At 47.7% G+C, this 20,998-nt stretch overlaps 1 protein-coding gene across 2 annotated transcripts in view; it reads right to left on the bottom strand.

Moving 5' to 3' along the window:
- The window catches only part of RHBDL3 (rhomboid like 3), a 62,091-nt gene extending 45,020 nt beyond the window's left edge, over nucleotides 1-17,071 (bottom strand). The window contains exons 1-2 of one of the 2 annotated variants that reach the window (XM_059864063.1): nucleotides 16,580-17,071; nucleotides 13,110-13,133 (exon numbers count right to left, since the gene is read on the bottom strand). In XM_059864063.1, the coding sequence (XP_059720046.1) occupies nucleotides 13,110-13,133; nucleotides 16,580-16,699 (144 nt within the window). In that variant the 5' untranslated portion in view covers nucleotides 16,700-17,071. The remainder of the gene's footprint in view (nucleotides 1-13,109; nucleotides 13,134-16,579) is intronic. The other variant, XM_059864062.1, reaches the window with a different exon arrangement.
- Between the last annotated feature and the right edge of the window lie 3,927 nt (nucleotides 17,072-20,998).

The raw sequence follows: 20,998 nt of genomic DNA, 5'->3' as shown, positions 1-20,998 counted from the left end.
GGTGCCAAGAAGCACTGAACCCTCTGCTGTGAGACTGTAACTGCACTGCAAGCAGTGTTCACAAATTAATTACATTCAAGCCCTGTACAAAGAGGGAATTCCTTGGAGCTACCTTCTTACCAAGTCACTAAAACCCTTGCTATTGTACATGGACTAAATTCAAAGGCCTGAACCTCGCTGTGGAAGATAGTTTATCTGAATATACATTAAAACCCTGGAACACTTTGTCAGGCTTTTGCCAGGCCAGGCAGTATTACCAGCTTTAATGTAACAGCACTTTAGATCTTGAAACAGCCAGTTTGTTGCTGGTACATCTATTATTCCTTCTGGAACAGAACCGTGGCCTGATATCACACCCACAATTCACTCTTTGTGCACAGCTATCTAGAAACAGATGTAAGAGAGAGTGTCTCAGCAGCCTGTACCCCCCCCATCACCTCTCCAGTGCCCAATCCAGCACCAATTACAGCTATGGCAGGGAGAAAGGCTTCTATTTTAAGCTTCTTGAAAAGGGAACTGGGTGCTGCAGGCAGCAGAATAGACAAAGGGGAGAAAACTCCCCTAAACTGGTTCTCTTTTTTTCGATTGGGCACCATACAGGTAGACAACACCTTGAGGAATTAGGGGCAATCCCACAATCACATGGATTCAATTCCTTTTTCAGGTCTGTAGCAGGCAGCTCCCCACTGTAACAGAATATGATTACTAATCTCCTTATTCCATTTTCCCATCTATGAAGCTAAATGAACTGATACTGGAGAATAAGCTTTGAAGTCCTGGAAGAGGAAGAGCTATTGCAGTGCTGAATAAGGCCAATTCCTTACAACCCACAGCCACTGTGGTGATACATGCAAAAACCCTGAGGTGCAGAAGAATCAGGCTCTGAAGGAAACTAAAAAGCTCAGACAAAAGATGAAAGAAAGTGAACATGGAAAGTTAATACTGCTTTGAACATTTGCAGAGCAGAAATCCTTCCCAAAAGTGAAAGAACTGCGGTTACCAATCAGGGACTCTGGGTTCAGGCTGTCAGGCAAAGCCCACACCTCCCAAGAGATCTGACTGCAGGGCTTACTCAAAGCCATCTCACAGGCATCAGCTACAGCAGTCTCCTAGAAAGGAAGGGCAGGAGCTGTGAGTTGAGCAGTGGGGAAGAAGCAAACACTGCTTATTTAATCACAGGTCTTGCTACTCGAACTTGTTGCTTCCATCAGATGTCACAGTGATAAGTACCTGCTTAAGAAAAAATCAGGAACAAGAGCAAAACCACCCCCCTGCAGCTAATCCAATTAAGACACAGCACAAAGTTGTAGAGGTTAATCAGACCTAAGCCACTGGGTCTCTCTCTGCTGCTGTTTAGTGACATGTCTGGTGAGCAACACCAGCAAGAGGATGGCCAGGCAGAAAGACCAATGACCCAGCCAGTCCTAGGAGACAACTGCTGCTCCTCCCTTTTCTGCTCCATCAGGCAGAAAAGAGTGGAGCATACTGCAGGACAGCCCCGTGGGAGAGCTGCTGGGCTCAGAGCTTGGTGGTCCCCCTCAGCCTTATCAGGTGCCAGGATGCTGTGACCAATGGGCTGTTTTAGACACCCCTTGCAGCAAGGACCAGGGCTGTGCCTACCATGTGCTGCAAGATGGAAACCAGGGTGGAAATGTACTCAGCAAGGAAAAGTTCCGCCCATACAAGTGCAGGGAACTCCTCTCACCTTGTGTTTCATTAGCTGTGACTCTGTGTGTAAAAAGGCTGCAGCAGGGCAGGTGAGGGCTGTCCCAGTTCAAGGGGCACCAGCACAGAAACCACCTGGACTGTTACAAACAGCCCCTTCAGCACTGGGAGACAGAAAAAAGCTGAGCTGGGCTTTGCACTGAAGCAGCTCCACCAGTGTTGGTTCAGTGCTGATGTGGGAATGTTGCTCCTGTCGCATCCAAGGTTTCCTACCTACTGCCTGGCCTGAAGTCCTGACCTAAAGTTACCTTGTAAAACTGGGCACTCTGCTTTTCCTCAACTCAATCCTTCCTGCACAGTCAGATCTGCTCGGCCTCTCTCCCTCTTCCTCCCTGTAGAGCACAAAGAAGCCAGTGGCCTCAGCCCTTATTGCTGTGACCAGAATCTGCACCCTGGTAACAACTCGCTATCCCATCACCACATGCCAGGGTGCAGGACACAGCATGGAAGGATGGACCTGCTCTGGAGAGTGACCTCCCCTTTGGCCCATCAGACATGGCTCAGGCACAGAAGGGCACATTCACTGGGGAAATGAGGAAACATTTCTATATGCATTTCTTCTGGGCAGGGACCAGAAATTCCTCTTCTCTCCTGGACAATACATGCCAGCCTTTCAGGAAGACAGGTGGAGCAGGCACTCCAGTGGTATGATAGAACTGTAGTGACAGCTAGAAGGTGATGAAATGATTGTAAGCACCATTCTGACAGTGATGCCAATCTCTCTGGTTGCCAGAAATATTGTTTCAGGCAAATGATTCCTAATTCAGTGACTTTCATCTTCCCCCCCATGGAAGGGAACTGGATCTTTTGATACCACTCTGCCACACAAGACTTTTGTTTGTCTCCTCTGACTAATTGTTCCTCCTTCTTGGTAAATTCTTTATTATGAGGACAGTGACTACCACTGTTTTTCTGTTTCTAAAAGGAACTAAAATCTGTATCTTTCCAAAATCAGAACTTCTGCCCTTCCTGAGGGAAGTTTTATCCTTCCTTTATAGACATGAAGCTTTATAGCAATAATCCATGAAACGTGTCAGGAGAAAAACTACATTTTCATACTCTAGACTCAAAACACAGATAATTTCAGAATATTGCTTAAATGAAATAAAAATAGCTTAAATTAAAAATAGCTCCCCTTTTCACTGTCTGCCAGATCTGGGAGGGAGGTGAAAATACACAGGGGCTTGATTTGATGTGTGAAAAACAGAATTCTATAGCAGCGAGTATGCGCACACATTTATGTTAGGTTAATAATAGCACTGCAATATTACTAATAATACTAATAACACTGCAATATTAAGCTTTGTGGAGAAAACTAAAGCTGGGATAGACCCATGCTGGCTGGTGCTCTGGTACTGAGCACCATGACAACTTGAGCACATCCATCAGAAAGAGAATAAATAATTTTTTAAAATCTTGTCATATCACAGTTTTCCTGCTTTTAGGATACTTTCTTTTCCAAATTCCAAATACCTGCTCCTATATCAGCAATCATGACAAGTATCTTGGCTAAACCGGTAGATCCTAGGAAAGGATGACAGGAATCAGCAGCTTTGAGTCTAACAACACAGAGTAAAACATCCGGTATTGGGGGCTACTGAGTAATGCAGGAGTGAGGAGGCCGAAGGAGGGTTACCTTAGTTATCTGATTAAGGGAGAACAGCTAGTCATTCCCTCCCTCCGGATCGGTGTCGGATTACAGAGGCTGGATCATCTATACAGTGTTGGTTAGTGCCTTGCCACCGGCCAGGAACACAACACCAGGGCACTCAGAAACATCTCTGCTCTGATGTCAACATCACAGCTGGCACACACAGAGCATCCCCACCACAGGAGACAGGTCCTGAGCAGGGCTGACTCTTTGCCTGCTAACATCAGAAAAACATCTTCATGTTCCCACTGAGAAAGAGCTCATTCACCTACATGTGAGGAGCAGAGAATGACCTCAGAAAGACTACAGTACTCCCACTGCAGTGAGCAGCTCTCCTTGAATGAACTGCAGCAGCTCAGCGTAATTCAGGCTGGTTTAGACTACAAGAAACCACCCAATGCAGCTTTGTGTCAAACCTCCACCTGCACTTCAGCTACATAATTAATAAGGATGAAAGAGAACTTTATCCCAAGCTGGTGTTCAGAGCCTCGGTGATTGGTAAAGGTTGTTATGCTCTGTTCAGCTTTGAAAGTCAGCAAAAGGAGCATAGCTCCCACATTGCACTACATGCTTGGTCATTAAACACAGGCTTATAAACCCATAAAGTCACTGTTGCTTGCTAGTGTGGAGTACTTTTGCATGATTTTGTTTTTGCAGTAGGCACAAAAGGTAATTAGTTTTCACAGTTTTATTACTTCACATGGTCAGATAACAGTCTGGAGTTTCCAGGCAGCTAGAACTGCGTAAGGGCCAGAAAATTCTTACTGTGCTTTTCAGGACTGTTCACCAGGGTCATAAATCAGCAGCTGGCAAATGACTTTCTGGCCCTTCTTGGCCACCACTACCAACACTGAAAGATCCCATAAATCAATGCAGCAATGGCAGCTCTCAGTTTATGGAGCACAGGGGGAATAAAGATGGAAAACACTGCTTCAGATACATTAAAACAATTATTTGGGAGGAATTTTGGCTATCACTACCCTGGGACAAGCCATCCAGAGCACTGGTCTTGTTGAATGGGACTTTGGTTCATTATGCCCAAGAAGAGACAACACCAGAATATTTAACATGTCAAAGGCACATCCTGCACACAGCACATGTGCATAAGACCTGCCCAAACAGTTCCCAGGGTTGGCAAGTCCAAGTGTAATAAAGCAAATGCAGCTTAACAAAAATTCTTCTTTATTCAGGTTGAAAGGAAGTTATTCCTCCCACCATGGTCTCCAAGCACAGCTCAGAGACCAAGGACAGCAGCAGCAGGACTATCTCCCATGCTCTCCACAGCAATCTCCCCCAAAAGGGCTGCCTAAATGCACAAATCCGTGCAAAAATAAACCTTTCCCCAAGACCTAAATACAATTGTCAGAGGACATATGAAGGAAAAATATTTACGCCTTCTCTGTTGACAGGGAGGACAACAAACCAGAGAGAGAAATCCAGTGACAGCAGGACTGTGTGCAAAAGCAAATCTTCTATCAGCAACCAAGGAGTAGCTGAGGGAAGAGGCAGCAGTTCAAATGGAAGAAGGAACCACAATAAACACTTTGATTTTCCTCCCCAGGGCAAAAGACAAGGCTAAAACCCAACATCATTCCATGGAGGCCACTGCCTGAAGTGAGGCAAAAATGCTCAGGTCCTAATTTCCATTATTTCTCAGTGTGAGCGTAAATGTGAGAGGAGTGGCAGAGCATCTGGCTCCGTCTTAGAGCCAAGGGGCAGAAATAAAAACCCACTTTGGTCTCTAAATTCCTTAGGGCACACCCCATTCTGATACCCATCCTGGCGAAACATAGCTTAAGTCAGACACATAAACAATCCAGGACACTTGTCACACTTGTTTTCAAGTGCTTTGATAAACCAAGTCAGAGCATTCAGGATCAGGTCCTCCAATAATTTTTGTGACAGTTCCAGTTTTTCACCTTCTATAATATTGATCCTTTCTCTCCCAAGAGGCAAATAAGGCTACATCTCACTGGCTGCAGGCTGCCATCACCAAACCCTTCCACTACCACTGTACATCACAAACAAGTATGCTCCACAAACCAGGCACTCCTATCTATCATTGGTACCTATTTGTGAGGGCTAACTGAGGCAGAGATGTTTCCTCAGGGAACACTGCCCTGAAGAAATGCACCAGACTAGAGGTTTGATGATAGTCACAAACAGCTCTGCCTCCAGCTGTCTCATTCATCTTTCTCTCATGGAACTGAGGAGACTCCAGAGTATTTGCTACTTACAAAGTATGTCAGGTATCAAAGAACATGAAGAACAGTTCCTAGGGGTAAGATTGATCTTGCTTGTTTAACATCAGTTTCATACACTGTTACTCTTCTCACCAACAACACAGGGTCACTGCAGATACCTGTTCCTAAGCAACAGGAATGGACACTAAGAACTCATAAATTCTCTGTGTCTTGCAAGTGTGGGGTTTTACTTTTAAAGTTGAAAGAATTCAAGGTCCAAGTGAGACTCAGAGGGATCACAAACATTCAGGACTTTCACTACACTTTTCACCAAGAAATATTGTCTCTAGTGAACAGAATATTCCCTGTGTCACCCTGAGCAGCCAGATCAGGGTTGATGCCACCACTCAAGAGACTGGGAGAGGGAAAGAAGTGCTACAGCTTGAACAGGTAACAAGGTTTGAATCACACAAAAATCCAGAGACCAGCTTTCCTCAGGAGCCTGTATGTACAGTGGTGCAGGAAAACAGCCCATCAGCTGAATCCCATCAACTTTGTCTCATGATCTGCTGTTACTTAACTAATTTCAGACCAACATATAGTACAACAACTAGTAAAGAGGCAGAAAGAGATCACAGCTTTCTTGGCTGCTGTCAAACTCAAACACTCCCACTGCTGCATTTAATTTGCAAATGTGCCCCAGTACTTTTGCACTGATTGCAAATACCAGAAAGCAATGGGAACATCATACTTCCTATTGTAGAGGAGAAACATTTGTTTTGTCTGGTAGAGAGTAACTTTAAAAGTCCTGTAAATGTTACAAGCATGATGATGGTGTAGAAAAGCACCTCCAAACTGTTTCCACTCGCTAAGCAGCTGGCTTGCTCCTCTCGAGATGAGATGATCTCTTCCCCTTCTCTGTCAGGACAGCATGCAGCCACAGAGCACAATGCACCAGCTGATTTGCAAAACAGCATCAATCCACTCTGTGTTTATGGCTTTTTCTCCCCTTTCTTTCAAAACACGCAGGCTTAAACGTTTTTATTGCTTCAGTGATTTTCTATGTGCAAGACAGGATTTGAGAACAATGCATTAGCAAGGATCTATGTGCCTAAATCCCATCCCACACATCCAGCTGAAACAGCAGAGCAGAGATTCCACAGCCCCCCGCTGCAGCTGGGATCAGGAAGCAGAAGAGACACACGGCTCTGGACACAGCTCAACATCCCTCTCGGACACGACGTGCAGGTTACTAGGCTCAGATGTGGAAGGTACACAAATGTGTAATGAGTAGGAAGCCTCCTGAGGGTTTTTACAAATCTAGAGACATCAACCCGCCAGTAACTAATGAGCTGTGTAAGACTGACTCAGCCTCCATGTGTTTTTTGGTGTGTTTGTTATGACTCCTTGAAACATTTCAGGAGATGCCTGCTTTTACTGGCAGAAGCTTAAGAGTGCTGTATTTGCTATGCTGCCAATATCTGGTTCATACTGATGGCTTCTACTCCCAACTTTTTGCACTAGTCAAAGTCAACAGTCAGTGTACAGACTGGTGGGATTGGAGAGAGGAGTGCCCAAATACCCAGGGAAAGGAGAAATGGGATAGCTGATCACAAACTTTTCAAGCTGTAGGGAAGTTGTAAAATAAAGCGATTCACATTCAGCGTAAGGGCTGGCTGGTGCTCCGTGTACAGAGATATTAGAAGATTAAGGAGGAACCTGGGACATTTTTGCTGTTCGTCTTGCATGGGGTGGGAAGATTGTTAATGACCTCCATGTAGCTTTTTCATGTTGAGCCATCACTCCAGGGTATTTTGGCTAAAAGTCAAATCTGGGTATAAGCCTGGAAGGGCTGGGAGATTGCCATCCACTGTAACAATACTGGGGATGGACAGAGGCTAATCCAGGCATGGTAAAAGACATTATCCTGCAGAGGGAATAGTCACTTGGACATATATTTGCTGCTCAATGCCCAAGTTTCCCTCCTTGACTGAGGGAAGGATAAATTCCCCTCCCCTTTCCCAGGCTGTATTCAAAAAAGCCTCTGGCCGAAGGCAGTGAGGAATTGATAATCTAGAGGGGCAACTGCAAACCAATCTCCTTCAGCGAAAACACATCTCCTACCAGCCCCTTCTTCCCTTCAAGGCTATCCACAGGGCAATGAATTCGAAGGGATTCCTTTTTTTTTACCCCAACCCCATAACCCAAAGTGGAGGAGTCAAAGGGTTAATGCTGTATGGCAAAGGTCAGCCCAGTTTGGGGAGAGAGGAGAAAGGAAAGCATTGTGGCCACAGACAGCTCTCTGCGACCACAACCACAACGCCACTTGAGAAATGTAAAGTGATGGTGTTGCTCAGAGAAAAGGCCTGAGAGCCCAGCCTATATCCCAGGGCTTTATCACTGACAAAAGCCCAGCCCCTTGAGTCATTAATCGTGTGCTCCATGGCTGGGTGCCTCAAAGAGCAGCAGATGACACATGCCCCTACTGCCTCCCCTTCTCAAGGTAGCGGGGCAGAGGCAGGTGCACTCCCAGTGCCCTCTGCTCGAGACTAATCTATTCTCCCTCCTTGTCCTCTGCCTTTCATCTCCTCCAGCAGCCCACGCTGACAACTGTAAATGAGATTAAACTTCAAGGCGTGGGGCAGATGCAGAACCCCCTCTGTGCATTGTAAAGAGACCCTTGTAGATTTTTAAACGTCTCTCCCCTTTACAATGCACAGCTTGGCAGAGGGGGAGAAGGGGACACATTTCCTGTCACACTCTCAGAAGCGTCTGATATGGCAGACGAGGCAGACGTTGGGGCCTGGATGCTAATCTCTTATCACCATGGACAGTCTTCCCACCAGCACCTCTGATTCCCCAGTCACCTTAGCAGATGAACAACAAGTTGATGACTATTTCCTAATCGCAGTTTCCATGGCCTCCTAGCTGCAGTACCATTCCATTTAAATGTGGACAGATGTCCCAATGAACACTATAAAGGCAGCAATAGTCCAAAATTCAGGCAAGGACTTGAAGGCTACACAAAACCCTGGGCTCAACCCCCCTGGCTATACTGCTGCTATCACTGCCATAATTTCCTATTCTTTATATTACAGTTTGTGCTCTACCTGTTCCCAGTGATCCAACAAACCAGCAGTGAGACACAAGTTGTTTGTTAGAGAAAGAGGTGAAATCTCAAGGCACAAACCACTGCCTACAGGTCAGTGAGACCTGCCTGGAGAGGTCTTGCAGCAACAGCTGGCAGGGGTTTGCCAGCAACAATAGGCAGGGGAATGTTTCAAAGTGAAGGGTCACATTTAGCTCAACAGTGCCCCAGTAATAAACTGGAATTTCTTTTACAGCGTGGGAAATAGCTCTGCCTGCCTGCGCTAAAGGTTACCCAGAAAAAAGGGACAGCTAACATAAAAGATCATTAAGTTCAAACTAATTCCTTTCCCCAGTTACCACCAACAATGATAATAGCTGCCCCAATTTTATGGATTGCTCTGCAATTTCAATTGTGCAGGAACCAGCCTTGGATTTAAGGCAGCTGCAAAGTCAGCATCTTTTGAAGCATATTTTAATGTTTTATGAGACCATGGTGGAGCAGGTTCAGCTGCACCCACTGCTGGTAGTGTCAGCAACTGAACTCTTCCTGGCAAGGGAATGTCTATCTCTACAGCCTTGTTTCTGAGCTCAAGTTTTCCATTAGCTGCCTACACAGACTGGGTAACTTGGCATCTCTCTGCATTCCCCATAAACTCTGTTCATCTGTTGCCATCACACCCACATACAAGTCTCAGGGAGGAATCTAGGATTTCTAAAGCAGCTGCAACAAAAACACAGCCTGGATTGACAAGCAATAGGATCAAGGTGTTGAGGCAGTAAGGAGGGTCTTTTTGGAGAATTTTTTGTGTGTCTATTTAAAACAAGTTTGTTGTCATGACTACAAACCAGGGTATGGGTGAGAAGAAGTGAGAACTCCAAGATGAGGGCTGATAATGCTAATTCACCCTCAAAATCTCAACAGCCATGGGGATGGGGAAACAGAGGAGATGATACAAGCTCTTAGCATCTAACAAGGTTAAAAGCCACCTTCAGAAGGCAGGTCTGTCCCAAGAACAAACACTGCTGTCCTAGATAGCCGCTATCACCCAGCCCAGCCAAGGGCTGGATTACACCAACCAGCTGCAGTCATTGCCAAAGCAGGGGCACTGGGGACATGGCAGCAAAGAACTGCACCCAAGGCCCTAGGGAGGACGTAGCAAAGCAGGAACAGCCCCTCAGGACACTCATCTGCAGAGTCACTCATCAACCATCAGGCAACTTGGCTTCAGCAAGGACTGGGAGATGTTCTCATGTCTGAGTGCAAGGCAATTAACAAATCTTATTAACACAAAGAAGCATGAAACTGTCAGCAGCTGCTCCTGGGATTGCTGCATTTTCAACTTTACCAGAAGATTAGCAAAAAAATGGGGCTTTGGCCACTGAAGAACGAATGAAGAAAACCCCCAGTGATTGCAGAGGGATGGAGAGAGCTTGCTCTGCTCAGAGCTCAGATTCTTCACAGAGACAGCACAGAGCACATAGCGATGGTGCAGGCACTGCAGAAGGCAGCAGATGCAGAGCTAATGTGTGTGTGGGGGTGGAGGGTGTTTATGAGCACAATAAATAAATGTATGAATCCCTATAAAAGTTCCCATATAAAAGTGAGTTAGAGCTGCCCGAGGGCCACGGCCTTGTAATAAAAACCACATCTTGCAAGCACAGTATGAGGCAGCAGCTGAACTGTAGCTGTCTGGCTGCAGCACTGAAGAGCTGTGAGTCTGCCTGTTCCCAAACTCTTGGGTGAAGTGCTGACCCCACTAAATCCAGGAGGAATTTTGGTACTTGCTTCAGTTTAGTCAGGATTTTGTCCTGGGAAGGCCTTCTTTGAACCTTAAAACATAGGAAGCAGTTCTGTGTCTGAGGTTTTGTCGAATTTAGGTCCCTTTACTTCTTAAATAAATCAATCTGCAAGTGGTTGAAGATCTTGGCTTGAGATACTGACAGCTCCCGGTGTGACAGATTAGAGCTGGATCAAAACAAATAAAAAATTCCTACAGAAAACATGGTCAGTCACTCCTCTCTCCTAAAATAACCAAGCAAAAAGCACTGCTTTATGGCTGAGCAGCAATTTTTCCATCAAGAAGTTTTGAATTTTTAATTTAAGCTGGGGAGGGGAGATCATAAAAAAAAATAAACCCCTTAAATTTTGTATGTCTAAACAGAAAACTTGCTGCTTTTTTGGTCAGTAAACTTAAATGAAAGTTTTAAAAAGACTTCCTCAGAGAAAAAAAAACCAAACAACCAGGCATTAATAATAATTTCATTCCTCACTCAAAGGCTGTGTGTGTGTGTGTGTGTGTGTGTGCTGACCTCTCCTTCACAGTTTTCTGGGATGACAGAGTATGACAGAAACAAGCCACTTGCAGACTACCAGCCTGTAATTCCCCAACTACTCTTAACACTTTCTCCAGAGCCTTCTCTTGCTCTTTTGGGAGGTGGTGAGTGCAGAGGCCCACGTGTCTCAACTGAGAAAGTGGCTCTCAAACCTCAGTCCCAGCCCAGGAGTCACAAATGCACGTGCACCTTGGGCCACCCATTTCCACTCCAAGTGTGTACTTGGACCCAGTCAGGTCCTGACTCCCAGGGAAATCTGCAACTGTTCCCAGTGTCAACAGGCTTTCTCTAGTTATTAAGACTGTCCTCATGTTTCACATCTGTGCCAATCAGAGCTAAACACAGTGCTCCCCTCTCCTCCTAGCACACTGCTGCTGGGAATAGCAGCCTTGTTCCATGACAAACAGCATCTTGCAATTCACTGCAGGACTAATTGCATTGCTTCACTGATATAATGCTCCAGGAAGACGTCAGCTTTGCCCACAGGCAACAAGGACATTATTGATTTATTTAGGACTTATGTGTAATTGTCACAGGTTGCATTCTCTTTGATAATAAAGTCTTACAGACAAGGTTTAAAATTCAGCTGCAGCCCTAAATGAAACACAGCTAATTACTGAAGGTCTGTCTTTACAGCTTATTCCATTGTTACTGGGCTAGTGTTCTGTACATCCAACAGTCAAACTCCCTCCCCTTAAAAAAAAAAAAAAAAAAAAAAAAGGAAAAATCCCATCTACTATTCATATAAGTCCAATGGGAAATTACAGATTCCTCTCTTTGAGCCTGAGGTAGCTACAGCCAACAGCCCTATCCCACAAGGACTCAATGACTTCAAAGGATGCTTGTAGCATAAGACTCCAAATTAGGGCCAGTGTTGGAGACAGGAGAATTCAAAGCAGCTGGAACAAACATTCAGCCCAGACCACAAGCAATTTATTGTGCATCCACCTTTTCAGTGGCAGCATCCCCTATGAGCCCCAGCAGATTCAAACACACCACACAATTTAGGTGTGATCAACAATCATAATACCCAGCTCCCAACTGCCTGCTGACTGTACCACAGCCAACTTGCTGCAGTCCAGACACATGGCTTAGCAGTTGGTCACGGCTAACCCTGTATAAATGAGCACTCATCAGAACAGGCAGCCCCAGTTAATAGCTGAATGACAACAGGACCCCCAGGGTACCAAGGACATCCTTTTGCAGGCTGCACCACAGCTTTTGGCTTTGTAGTGCAGCCAGGCACAGAGGCAAGATTATTGCTTCATAAAGCAGGGATGAAATCCCATCTGAACTTTATTGCCAGGATGATGCCAGCGTCAGAGGAAGCTCCCTCACAGAAGGTGACATTTGCAGGCCCGCACAACCGCACAAAAGTTTATGACATCAAGAGAGTGCTGCAGTTTAGAAGCAAATCAACCCCAGAAAAATCCCTCTGTTTATAGCTGCTACACATTTCAACCCAGCAGATGGAAGGGATGCCACAAAGCAAACATGTCCGTTAAAGCAGCTAAAAGCATAATTTACAAACTAGAACTCACAACCCAAAATCTCAGCAGCTGTAGTTCGGAGCTCTTCAGAGCTGTGCTGACTTCAGCCAGCTACAGATCTGTCCCAAGGCATTTACCTGACACAACCACAGTCTTTGGTACAGAAGTAGATTCTTTGCTAATCCTGTGCAAGTTTAAAGCAGCAGGTCCTGCCTGGATGATGTAACCCTGCAGAAGTCAGCTCAGCAGCTGGGGAGCCATTTCAAAGAACACTGTGCTGGTTTTACAGGTCTTAGTCTGCCTGCCTGAAAGAGCAGAAGATCCTTTAATCCCCAAGCAAGGACAGCACAACTGGCAGGAAACAGAGCACCTGCTGCAGCACCTTGGCCCAGCCCCTGAGCTGCCAGGGATGGGCTCAGTCCTGTCCCTGGCTACTCTGAAGAGGAACTTAGAGAAAGGCCCAAAGCAGCTGTGATCATTATGACTTGCACACCAGCATCCTGGGAACTGGCAGCATGCAGTACATTACTCCTAGGCTGTATTTTAAATGCAGGGCAAAGTCAGTACAGAGGAAATTAACCAGAGGTTAGGCTCTTTGCTCACAAGACAGAGAGAATATATCAGTTGTTCACATACCTGATCAAATAGGGCTTTCCAGTGCTGAGAGGCAGCATAAGGGAGGAGAAAGAGTAAAAAGAAGGTATAAGAGCAATGACATTAACATGCAGTAAACTGTAGAAGTATATTCTAACAGAAATAACCAAATGATTTAATGCCATTTCCACCATCCTTCTTCATCCCAGAATCACCTACCCTTCCGGAGGAGGAGGAAGGGGAATCTACCAAACACAGGGAGAACAGTTTTCATTTACAAATCCAAATTAGGATGAACTCAAATACACTCATGTGTTAATTCTGTTTTCTCCCACTTTGTCTATTTGCAGTCAAGCAAGGAAAAAAGGGGATTTTACTCATGGAGATCAAGAAAGCTCTGTGTATATTGAGGGAATGGATAAATTAGCAGTGTTTTTCCAGATCACTTTCTGAGATCCTGTGGTCCAACACTGACCCATCAATTCATTTGCTGGGTTGTCAGAGCCCTGTCTACTGCCTGCTCCTGAGTCTGGCTTTCTGCAGGCTTTTGATAACCCATCAGTTCTCTGAGCCTCACATGTCCACATCTGAAAAACAGGTAATTCCTCTTGTGCAAGGTGGGAGGGTGAAAGGCTGGAGAGAGCCCACTGCAAGGATTTGCCCCACATCTTTTGTTCTATCAGTTCTGCCTTAAAAATGCTGTATAGGAGGAAGCTCCACTTTGATGCTCATAACCATGCGAACATTCCACAAGTCCTTGTCACTTGGAAACAGAAAAAATTAGCTGGAAACTGGCTCTGATTTATACTCTGTAGAGAGACTGACATCAACTCATCTCCCCGACCCAGACTTGCTGCCTCACTGTCCCATGTAACAGAGGAAATTCCTACTGAATTGTTTAAGGCTCTCATCTATCTCAGATTTAGGGGCCAGTTGAGAAGACAGCAACTTCCATGGGGCAGCACTGGGGTAACTACTGGCTTAGGATCCCCAGAAACATTTTCACATTTCCAGATCTATTGTTTTCTCTGCCTCATTCACCTTCCCAAAAAAGAAACAAATTGAGTAAAACAACAACTATCAGACCTTTATAAGCAAATCTCCTCGCAGTGCTGTTAGCAAAGCAGAAATCTGGTGAGAGTCTTATCTAGTCCTAGAAGAACATTTCCTTTCACATGGTAGGCAAATCTAAAGCAGAATTGACTGAAGAGACAGTGGGGTATCAGGCCACTGAATTACTTTTCATTAGTTAAGTTGTTGGCTCCCCTCCTCCCCCTGTCTCTCTCCATTTATAAGCTCTCATTTATCATCATAAATCAGTCCAGCACTTTAAACAGAACATTTTGGGACTGTCTGAGTCCTGGCTTTATGGAATACTGCTCTGAGAGCTACAATGACATCACAGCTGAGCTGTTACACACTGTCAAGGCTGTGACAGCCAAAGCTCCACTGTGTTATATTTTTGTGGTTAGTAACACATAAAGAACTGACCTTGTGTCAGTACTTGCCGGCCAAGCCAGAGAGCTTCCATCAGGCTTTCAGATGTAATAGCAACAACACAAAATCAACAAATCAACTCCCAGTTAGGTCTCACGGGGCATGGAGTAGCACAGAGCAGTTGAAATTTTCAGAGATGATGCTCTGTAGCCTGCTTGTTTCAGCAGGAAATCTTGGCGGAGTAGAAGGAGGGCATTTACACCACTTCCTGCTTTTCTGACTTGCAGATGATACATGATACCTCAGGCTTCTGTCACATCATCTACTGCCAGGTCTCAGCAGCTTCCCATAACCAGTGCAGCTGCAGGCTTTAGTTTTGTTGATTATAGAAAACAAGGTACCAGAGTCAAATAACAATGCAAGTAATGGCAAGACACTGCAAGCTGGATCTGACCCAAGCTGTCCTACCTCAAGGTCAAGCAGAAAGGCAGCAGCAGAACTAGGATGAGAATCTAGACTTCATCAGGGACAGCTCCTGTCCCAGGAGCCCAATCCTGCCAGGCACTCAGCATTTCAGCATCTCCTGGGCCCCCTGGCAGGATTGAATTGCTAATGGCTGTGTTTGTGTAGAGGCTGGAGCAACTCCAAGGGGCTCACATGTATCACAACAGGAAATCTTTCCTGTAGGACCATCCAGACAAGCACAAAATTTGTCAGAGAAGAAAAGGTCACAGTCTGATGTAAGCCAGCAATGGGATTTGGAAACCTGGACTGTAAAAGCCCCTGGAAAGCCACCCTTTCCAAGTCAAAGCTACACACACCCCTGAGTCAGGCATCTCCTCTTAGGACTGTCTGGCAGTGTTGTAGCGGAGGTCAACCTGCATCACATGCTCCCTCCTGACTGCACTGTGCTCAGGAATACAGACTGGGGAATGCAGCTCTAGCAAGCAACTGCACTTCCTCCACTGCCCTCTGGGAGGAAAATCCAACAGCAAACGAATTCTAGGTGATTCAGAAGGAAGGGCTGGGGGGTGAAGAACAGGCTCTGTCCCTAAGCATGCCTGGGCGGCTTCCTCCAGCAGCGTCAAAAGGGTAGAGAGAGGGCCGAGGGGATGTGCCATTGCTGGACGTTCAGCTCCCAAGCGTCCCTTTTGTGGTGCAAGACCCGAGCCAGAGCCCACTTCAGAAAGACATTTAGTATCTCTGCTTTATGTCTGACAGGCTGGAACAGACCCTGCACTTACTGCTGCAATTTTCAGTCCTCATCCCAGCCGAGTTTGCTGGGAATGAGAACTGTGAGCAGTCCTGGGATGCACCAGGAACACAGGATCGCTCACGTTCACTCCCTCCCAGACAGGTGCACGGCGAGCTCCTGCCTCCGGGTCCGGCAGATGCAGAACAACTGCCTCAGCTCTGCAGGCACTGCCGCTCAGCACGGCAGCAGATCTGGAGCGCGCAGGACCCCTTCGCGTCCTTCTGGGCTGGGTGAGCAGAGAGCCGGTGCTAAGTTATCCCACCCTCATGTGCCATCAGAGCTCGGAGGGTGGAGAGAAGCCATCAGCCCCGTAGAGCCGAGGAGAAAACTTACTCGGCTGTTTGTTGCTCGGGGGCTGGAAGAGGGAGCAGCTCCCGAGAGCGGGAGCGTTTCACATCTGTCACCCTCAGGGTGGCTGTGACTCTGGAGGAGCTCTCTGTCCCCCGGCAGGCTCTCGAGACAAGGCGTCCGTGCAGCTCCTCTCCAGGCTCCAGAGTCGCGTCCGTGCGCAGTCCGTGCCCCTGCCCGATCAGCCGCCACCCGCCGGCATCTCCCCACCGGACGCGGGCACCCAGCGAACCAGGAGCCTGTCCGGGCCGCCGGGGCTTGGAAAGACGGGAGCTGCGGCCCCGGGGACGGAGCCAGCCCGGCGGCTGCTGGAGCCCGCAGACACCCAGCGGCGGGGACGGCGGCTTTCCCTGGTCCCGCAGGGTCACCGGCTCCGCTCCTGTGCCCATCCCGGGCTTCAGCTATGAATAGCTTGAGCCGATTATCCCGGCCCGGGGGAAAGGGGGGAAGATACCGAGCAAAGGAAACTTACATCCTCTGCGGCCATAGGCAGGACATCCTCGGAGTCCAGCACCTCGATTTCTTCCGCCTCTGAGCTGGCAGCCACAGCAGGGGAAGAGCTGGCGTGAGGCTCCGGCAGCCTGTCTCCCATGCTTGGAAACGGTCCCCCTCCAGCCCCCGCCCCCCTTCTCCCCAGATCCTTAAAGAAATTAAACCTAGCTGCTGGTTGGCAAACTTTCAAGCGCTGCCGAGCCTGCCTTCATGACTCCCGCAGCCGGGAGGGGAGGAAATCCTCCATCCACGGAACATCCAATTAGCGCGGGCAGCGCCGGCGGGCGGCATCCCGGCGGCCGAGCTCCGGCCGGGGCAGTGACCCCTCCCCGCCTCCCGCCCCTGCGGCCGGGCGGTGCCCCCGGCCCGGGCACGACCGGCGCCTCCCCCGAGCCATCGCCCGGGGACGGGGGTCCGCCCTTCCCGGTGCGGGGGGAGCCCCGGGGGCTCTCGGAGGCAGAGCCCGGAGCTGCGGCACGTCCGAGGATGCGGGCTGGGCGGCGGCAGAGGGAGCAGCGCCGGGTGGCCCCTGCCCACGGCCGGCACCGCCTCCCACGGGGTGACCCGCGGAGGCTCGGCGGTGGCCGGCACCGGGCACCCCTGCGGCGGGACCCGGCCGGTTCCAGCCCTGCCCTCCTGCCCGCGGACAGGTGACCAGACGTGCCGGTTCATCGGGGCTCCCTGCAGGCGACGTCTCTGTTCTAGCGTCTCATCGTGAGAGGCTGGTGCGGGGTTTTACATCTTTTACCATAATTATTTGTTCCTATATGTCAGGATGGACAACTTAACCATCTGGAGCCTGGATTAGGAACTTGAGGAATGCCTTGACCGCCGGCAAAAATCCAGCAGTTTTAGCTTCTTCCAATCAAGCACAGAAATAGCAGGTTGGCAAGGGGGAAGGGCGAGCAGAGCCAGGCTGATCCACATGGTGCCAATGCCTCTGCTTTCTGCTAAAAGCCAGACAGAGCACAGTCAGAGCAGAGTCCAGCACCATAGGCCATGTTTTCTTGATAAAAAGGTTCAGTACTAGATCAGACACACCTCAGCCATGAGTACAGAACCAAGCTGGAAGTCCTTCTTTTCTCTACAACCTGTTTAAAAATCAACCAATCACAAAAACAAAAAGTAAAACAAATCAGCTAGAATACCTCTGGAAAAGGAGCAGGATCCTCCATCCTGCAGTAGCAGAGCATACAGCAGAGAAGTAAAACCAGAGCCCTTGGACCTGAAGAGAACTTTCCAAGCTCAGGATTCAGGTAGGAAAATGTCAACAAAATAAAAGCTCTTCTGAGGTCTTCAGTGACGCTGATGAAAAGGGCTTCTGTCCCCTCAGTGACATCAGTGAAACAGAGCAGACCTTCTGCACGTTTAAAGGCAGTTCCTTGAGCCGTTTCTCCCTGGTCCAGAGCCTGTCCAGCCTGCTCTCCTGAAGCATAAGAACAGGATACCAAATCCAGCACTTCTGAGAAGCACTAAACCACTTCACTCATACAACACCACTCCTGCCAAAATATTCTAGGCATTAAACAGTGATTATACAAACAATCTCTTTTTGATTGAAAAACTAAACCTCATCAAAACTTCAAAACAGATGGATAAGCAAAAATATGCTATGCCAACAGAAAGAAACAGCAGTCATTTAAAGATGTCTGTAGGGAGGAGGGAAGTGAGTTTTTAGAGTAAAGAGAGAATACATGAGCTGAATTTCAGGGGTAACAGGTTCCACTCAGCTGGGGACTGTATCATCTCTGATTCCAGATGCTAGTGGGAAAATGCCAACTGTGAAGTCTAACATGAATGTAGTCAACAACAGGGAGAACCCCCAGAACTCCTTACCTTAACACCAAACTCCCACTAAATTGAGAAATTGCTGCAAAATTACAAGTTCATTTTTCTTCTCTAAGGACTGTTTTTCACTAGTGGTAATGATAGGCTTTGGTTTTGGTTTTTTTTTTTCCCAGGGAAATATCTCTGCACATTGCACATATGAGCTAGTGCTGTGCTATAATTGTCACAGAAAGGAAATTAACAGTATTCTAATGAGGAGTTTTGTTACAGACAAATTATCAACTTGCAAGTGTGTGAAAGACTCTTAATTTATAATGTAATTTCTCCCCACTGCATACCCTGGTGACTCTATCTTGGAAGACGGTAATTGCTAGATAAACTGGGGGGGTTGTGGGCCACCCCAGAGCAGATGCAGAGAGAAGGAAGGGCTTCAGAAGAAATGCAGACAGAAAGGACTTGAGATTATAAACCCCACTCAGTCACACTCAGTTTTCACACTCAGTCATATAGGCACCTTTTATATTCCAAATACTGCAAACAAAATGTAGATGTATGTCCTCCCTGCATTGGAAGTGGCTCAAAAGGTCAGCTCATGAATATGCAATAACCCCCCTCAAAGCAGGGACCCAGCCAACATCTGTTAGCTAAGCCCTCTGGGTCGAATCTAAACACTTTGTTCACCAGTCCTTCCTCCACCCGAAGTAGCCCCAAAGCTACAAAACTTCCCAATTCTTCCCTTGTAGCTTTTACACAACTTCCCAATTCTGACAATTGGAACTATGTGGAGAAATCTACCCGGCTTGATTTCCATACCAGATCTCAGCCAGCTGGCCAGACTTGGGAGACAACTTCTGAAGGAAAATGCAGCATTTTGGATCAAAACCCCAAAATGCTGCACACAAACACAACCTTAAGAGGATGTTAGATAGCACATACACAGCTGGGACTGGATCAGACCTGTCAGATTAACCCCTTCAGACTCATGAAAACAGCTAAAAACCTCTAAGGACCACAGATGGTTTGAGACAGGGGCTTAAACTCAAGTCCAAAAGGTAACAGTGGTAAAGGACTCTTCGAGCATCATACTCCTTGTGCTGGGACAACACAAGTTTACCTTTCAGAACCAATATGAATTAGACTATATGTGCTACCATTTGGCTTCCCCCTGACTCATGTGTATTCTCCCTCCTGAAGTGAAGGAATAGAGAGAAGAAATAAAGTCCAACCTCTTCTGTGATTTCTGACTTGTGTTGAAAGACCATCCTCGTGACCCTCCCTATTCCATATTGTACTCAGAACTTTCCAAGTGCAGCACTGTGAAAGCACTAGTCTTTCCACCTGCAGCCCTCTACCGCCACAGTAACCGTTATTGTTTGCAGCTTATTCAAATTGTCTTTTGGGTTATAGTTAGGAAAATAATTAAATCTGCCATTAACCCTTTTTGGAGTAGTTGCCTTAAAAGGGACCTCTCCTATCAGGTCAGCCTTTTGGTATTTTAAGATGTCTGCTTGTTTTTACCTGTCACCTGCTGGGATCATAACACAGGTTCATTCCTAAACAAAATAATTGTTTGAAATGGAGACCAATTAGTAATTCAAGGTTAATTTCTAACATAAAATGAAGTCCTGCTTACTATGAATACTGAACTGATAAGCTTTCAGACAAGAGGTCAAAGCTGAGGGATGAAGGATGTGTCTCCAAGGATGATGAATCAAGGTCTTTGTCCTCTCAGTGACCTTACACCATGGTCAAGCAATTCATGCATCAGACTGAGCAGGAAGAAATTGAGTCTGGTTGTGGAAAATACAATGAAAGAAGTTGTTAGAAAACTGATGGCACCAGAAAAATAAAACGAATCACTGTTGAGAGTAAGCGGGCTGGGGTGCTGCTCCTTCTTCCCAGCACTTAATTGAAGTAGCTAACTTTTGGACATTCATGATATACTCCATGAGAAGAAGAATTTCCCCTCACGGTAACTCTAATCCTCACAGGATCCAGGAGAGCTTGGCCCGCGGCACCAGGGCTCCCTCACGGAACACCAACGACCCGCCCGGATGAGGCCACAGCAGAGCTGGATAGCAAGACTTCCCTAAGAAAATTCCTGTCCCCAAGGCACTGGGGAAGGCCTGTTTTATATAAGCAGGCGGGGATCTGCTCCGTCCCTCACCTGCGCTGGCCGCCTCGGGCCGTGAGGGCGGGCAGGCTGCGCCTCAGGGCAGGGGCGCTTCCCTCAGCGGGGCGGCAGAACCCGCTCCGGCCGGGCTGGGCTGACGGGGCCGCTCGTTCCTCACGGGAACGGGCGCTCCCGCCGGGCCGGGCTGACGGGGCCGTTTCCCGCTCCCGCCGGGCCGGGCTGACAGGGCCGCTTATTCCACACGGGAACGGCCGCTCCCGCGGGGCCGGGCTGACGGGGCCCTTTCCCGTTCCCGCCCGTCCCGGGCTCAGCGCGGCCCCGTGAGCTCGGCGGCAGCGCCCCCTGGCGGCCGGTCCTGGGCGGGCTGGGGGCCCTCGGGGGATTTCCTCGGGAGCATCCCGGGACTCCCCACAGCTCCCCGGGAACGCCGCGCTCCTGGAGCCTGTTTAATCAACACGAAAATATTAACCAATTCAC

Source organism: Haemorhous mexicanus, chromosome 20, assembly GCF_027477595.1.
Source record: "Haemorhous mexicanus isolate bHaeMex1 chromosome 20, bHaeMex1.pri, whole genome shotgun sequence".
Lineage (NCBI taxonomy): Eukaryota > Metazoa > Chordata > Aves > Passeriformes > Fringillidae > Haemorhous > Haemorhous mexicanus.
The sequence above is the reverse complement of the archived record's forward strand: the minus strand, read 5'-3'. Positions and strand labels throughout refer to the sequence as shown.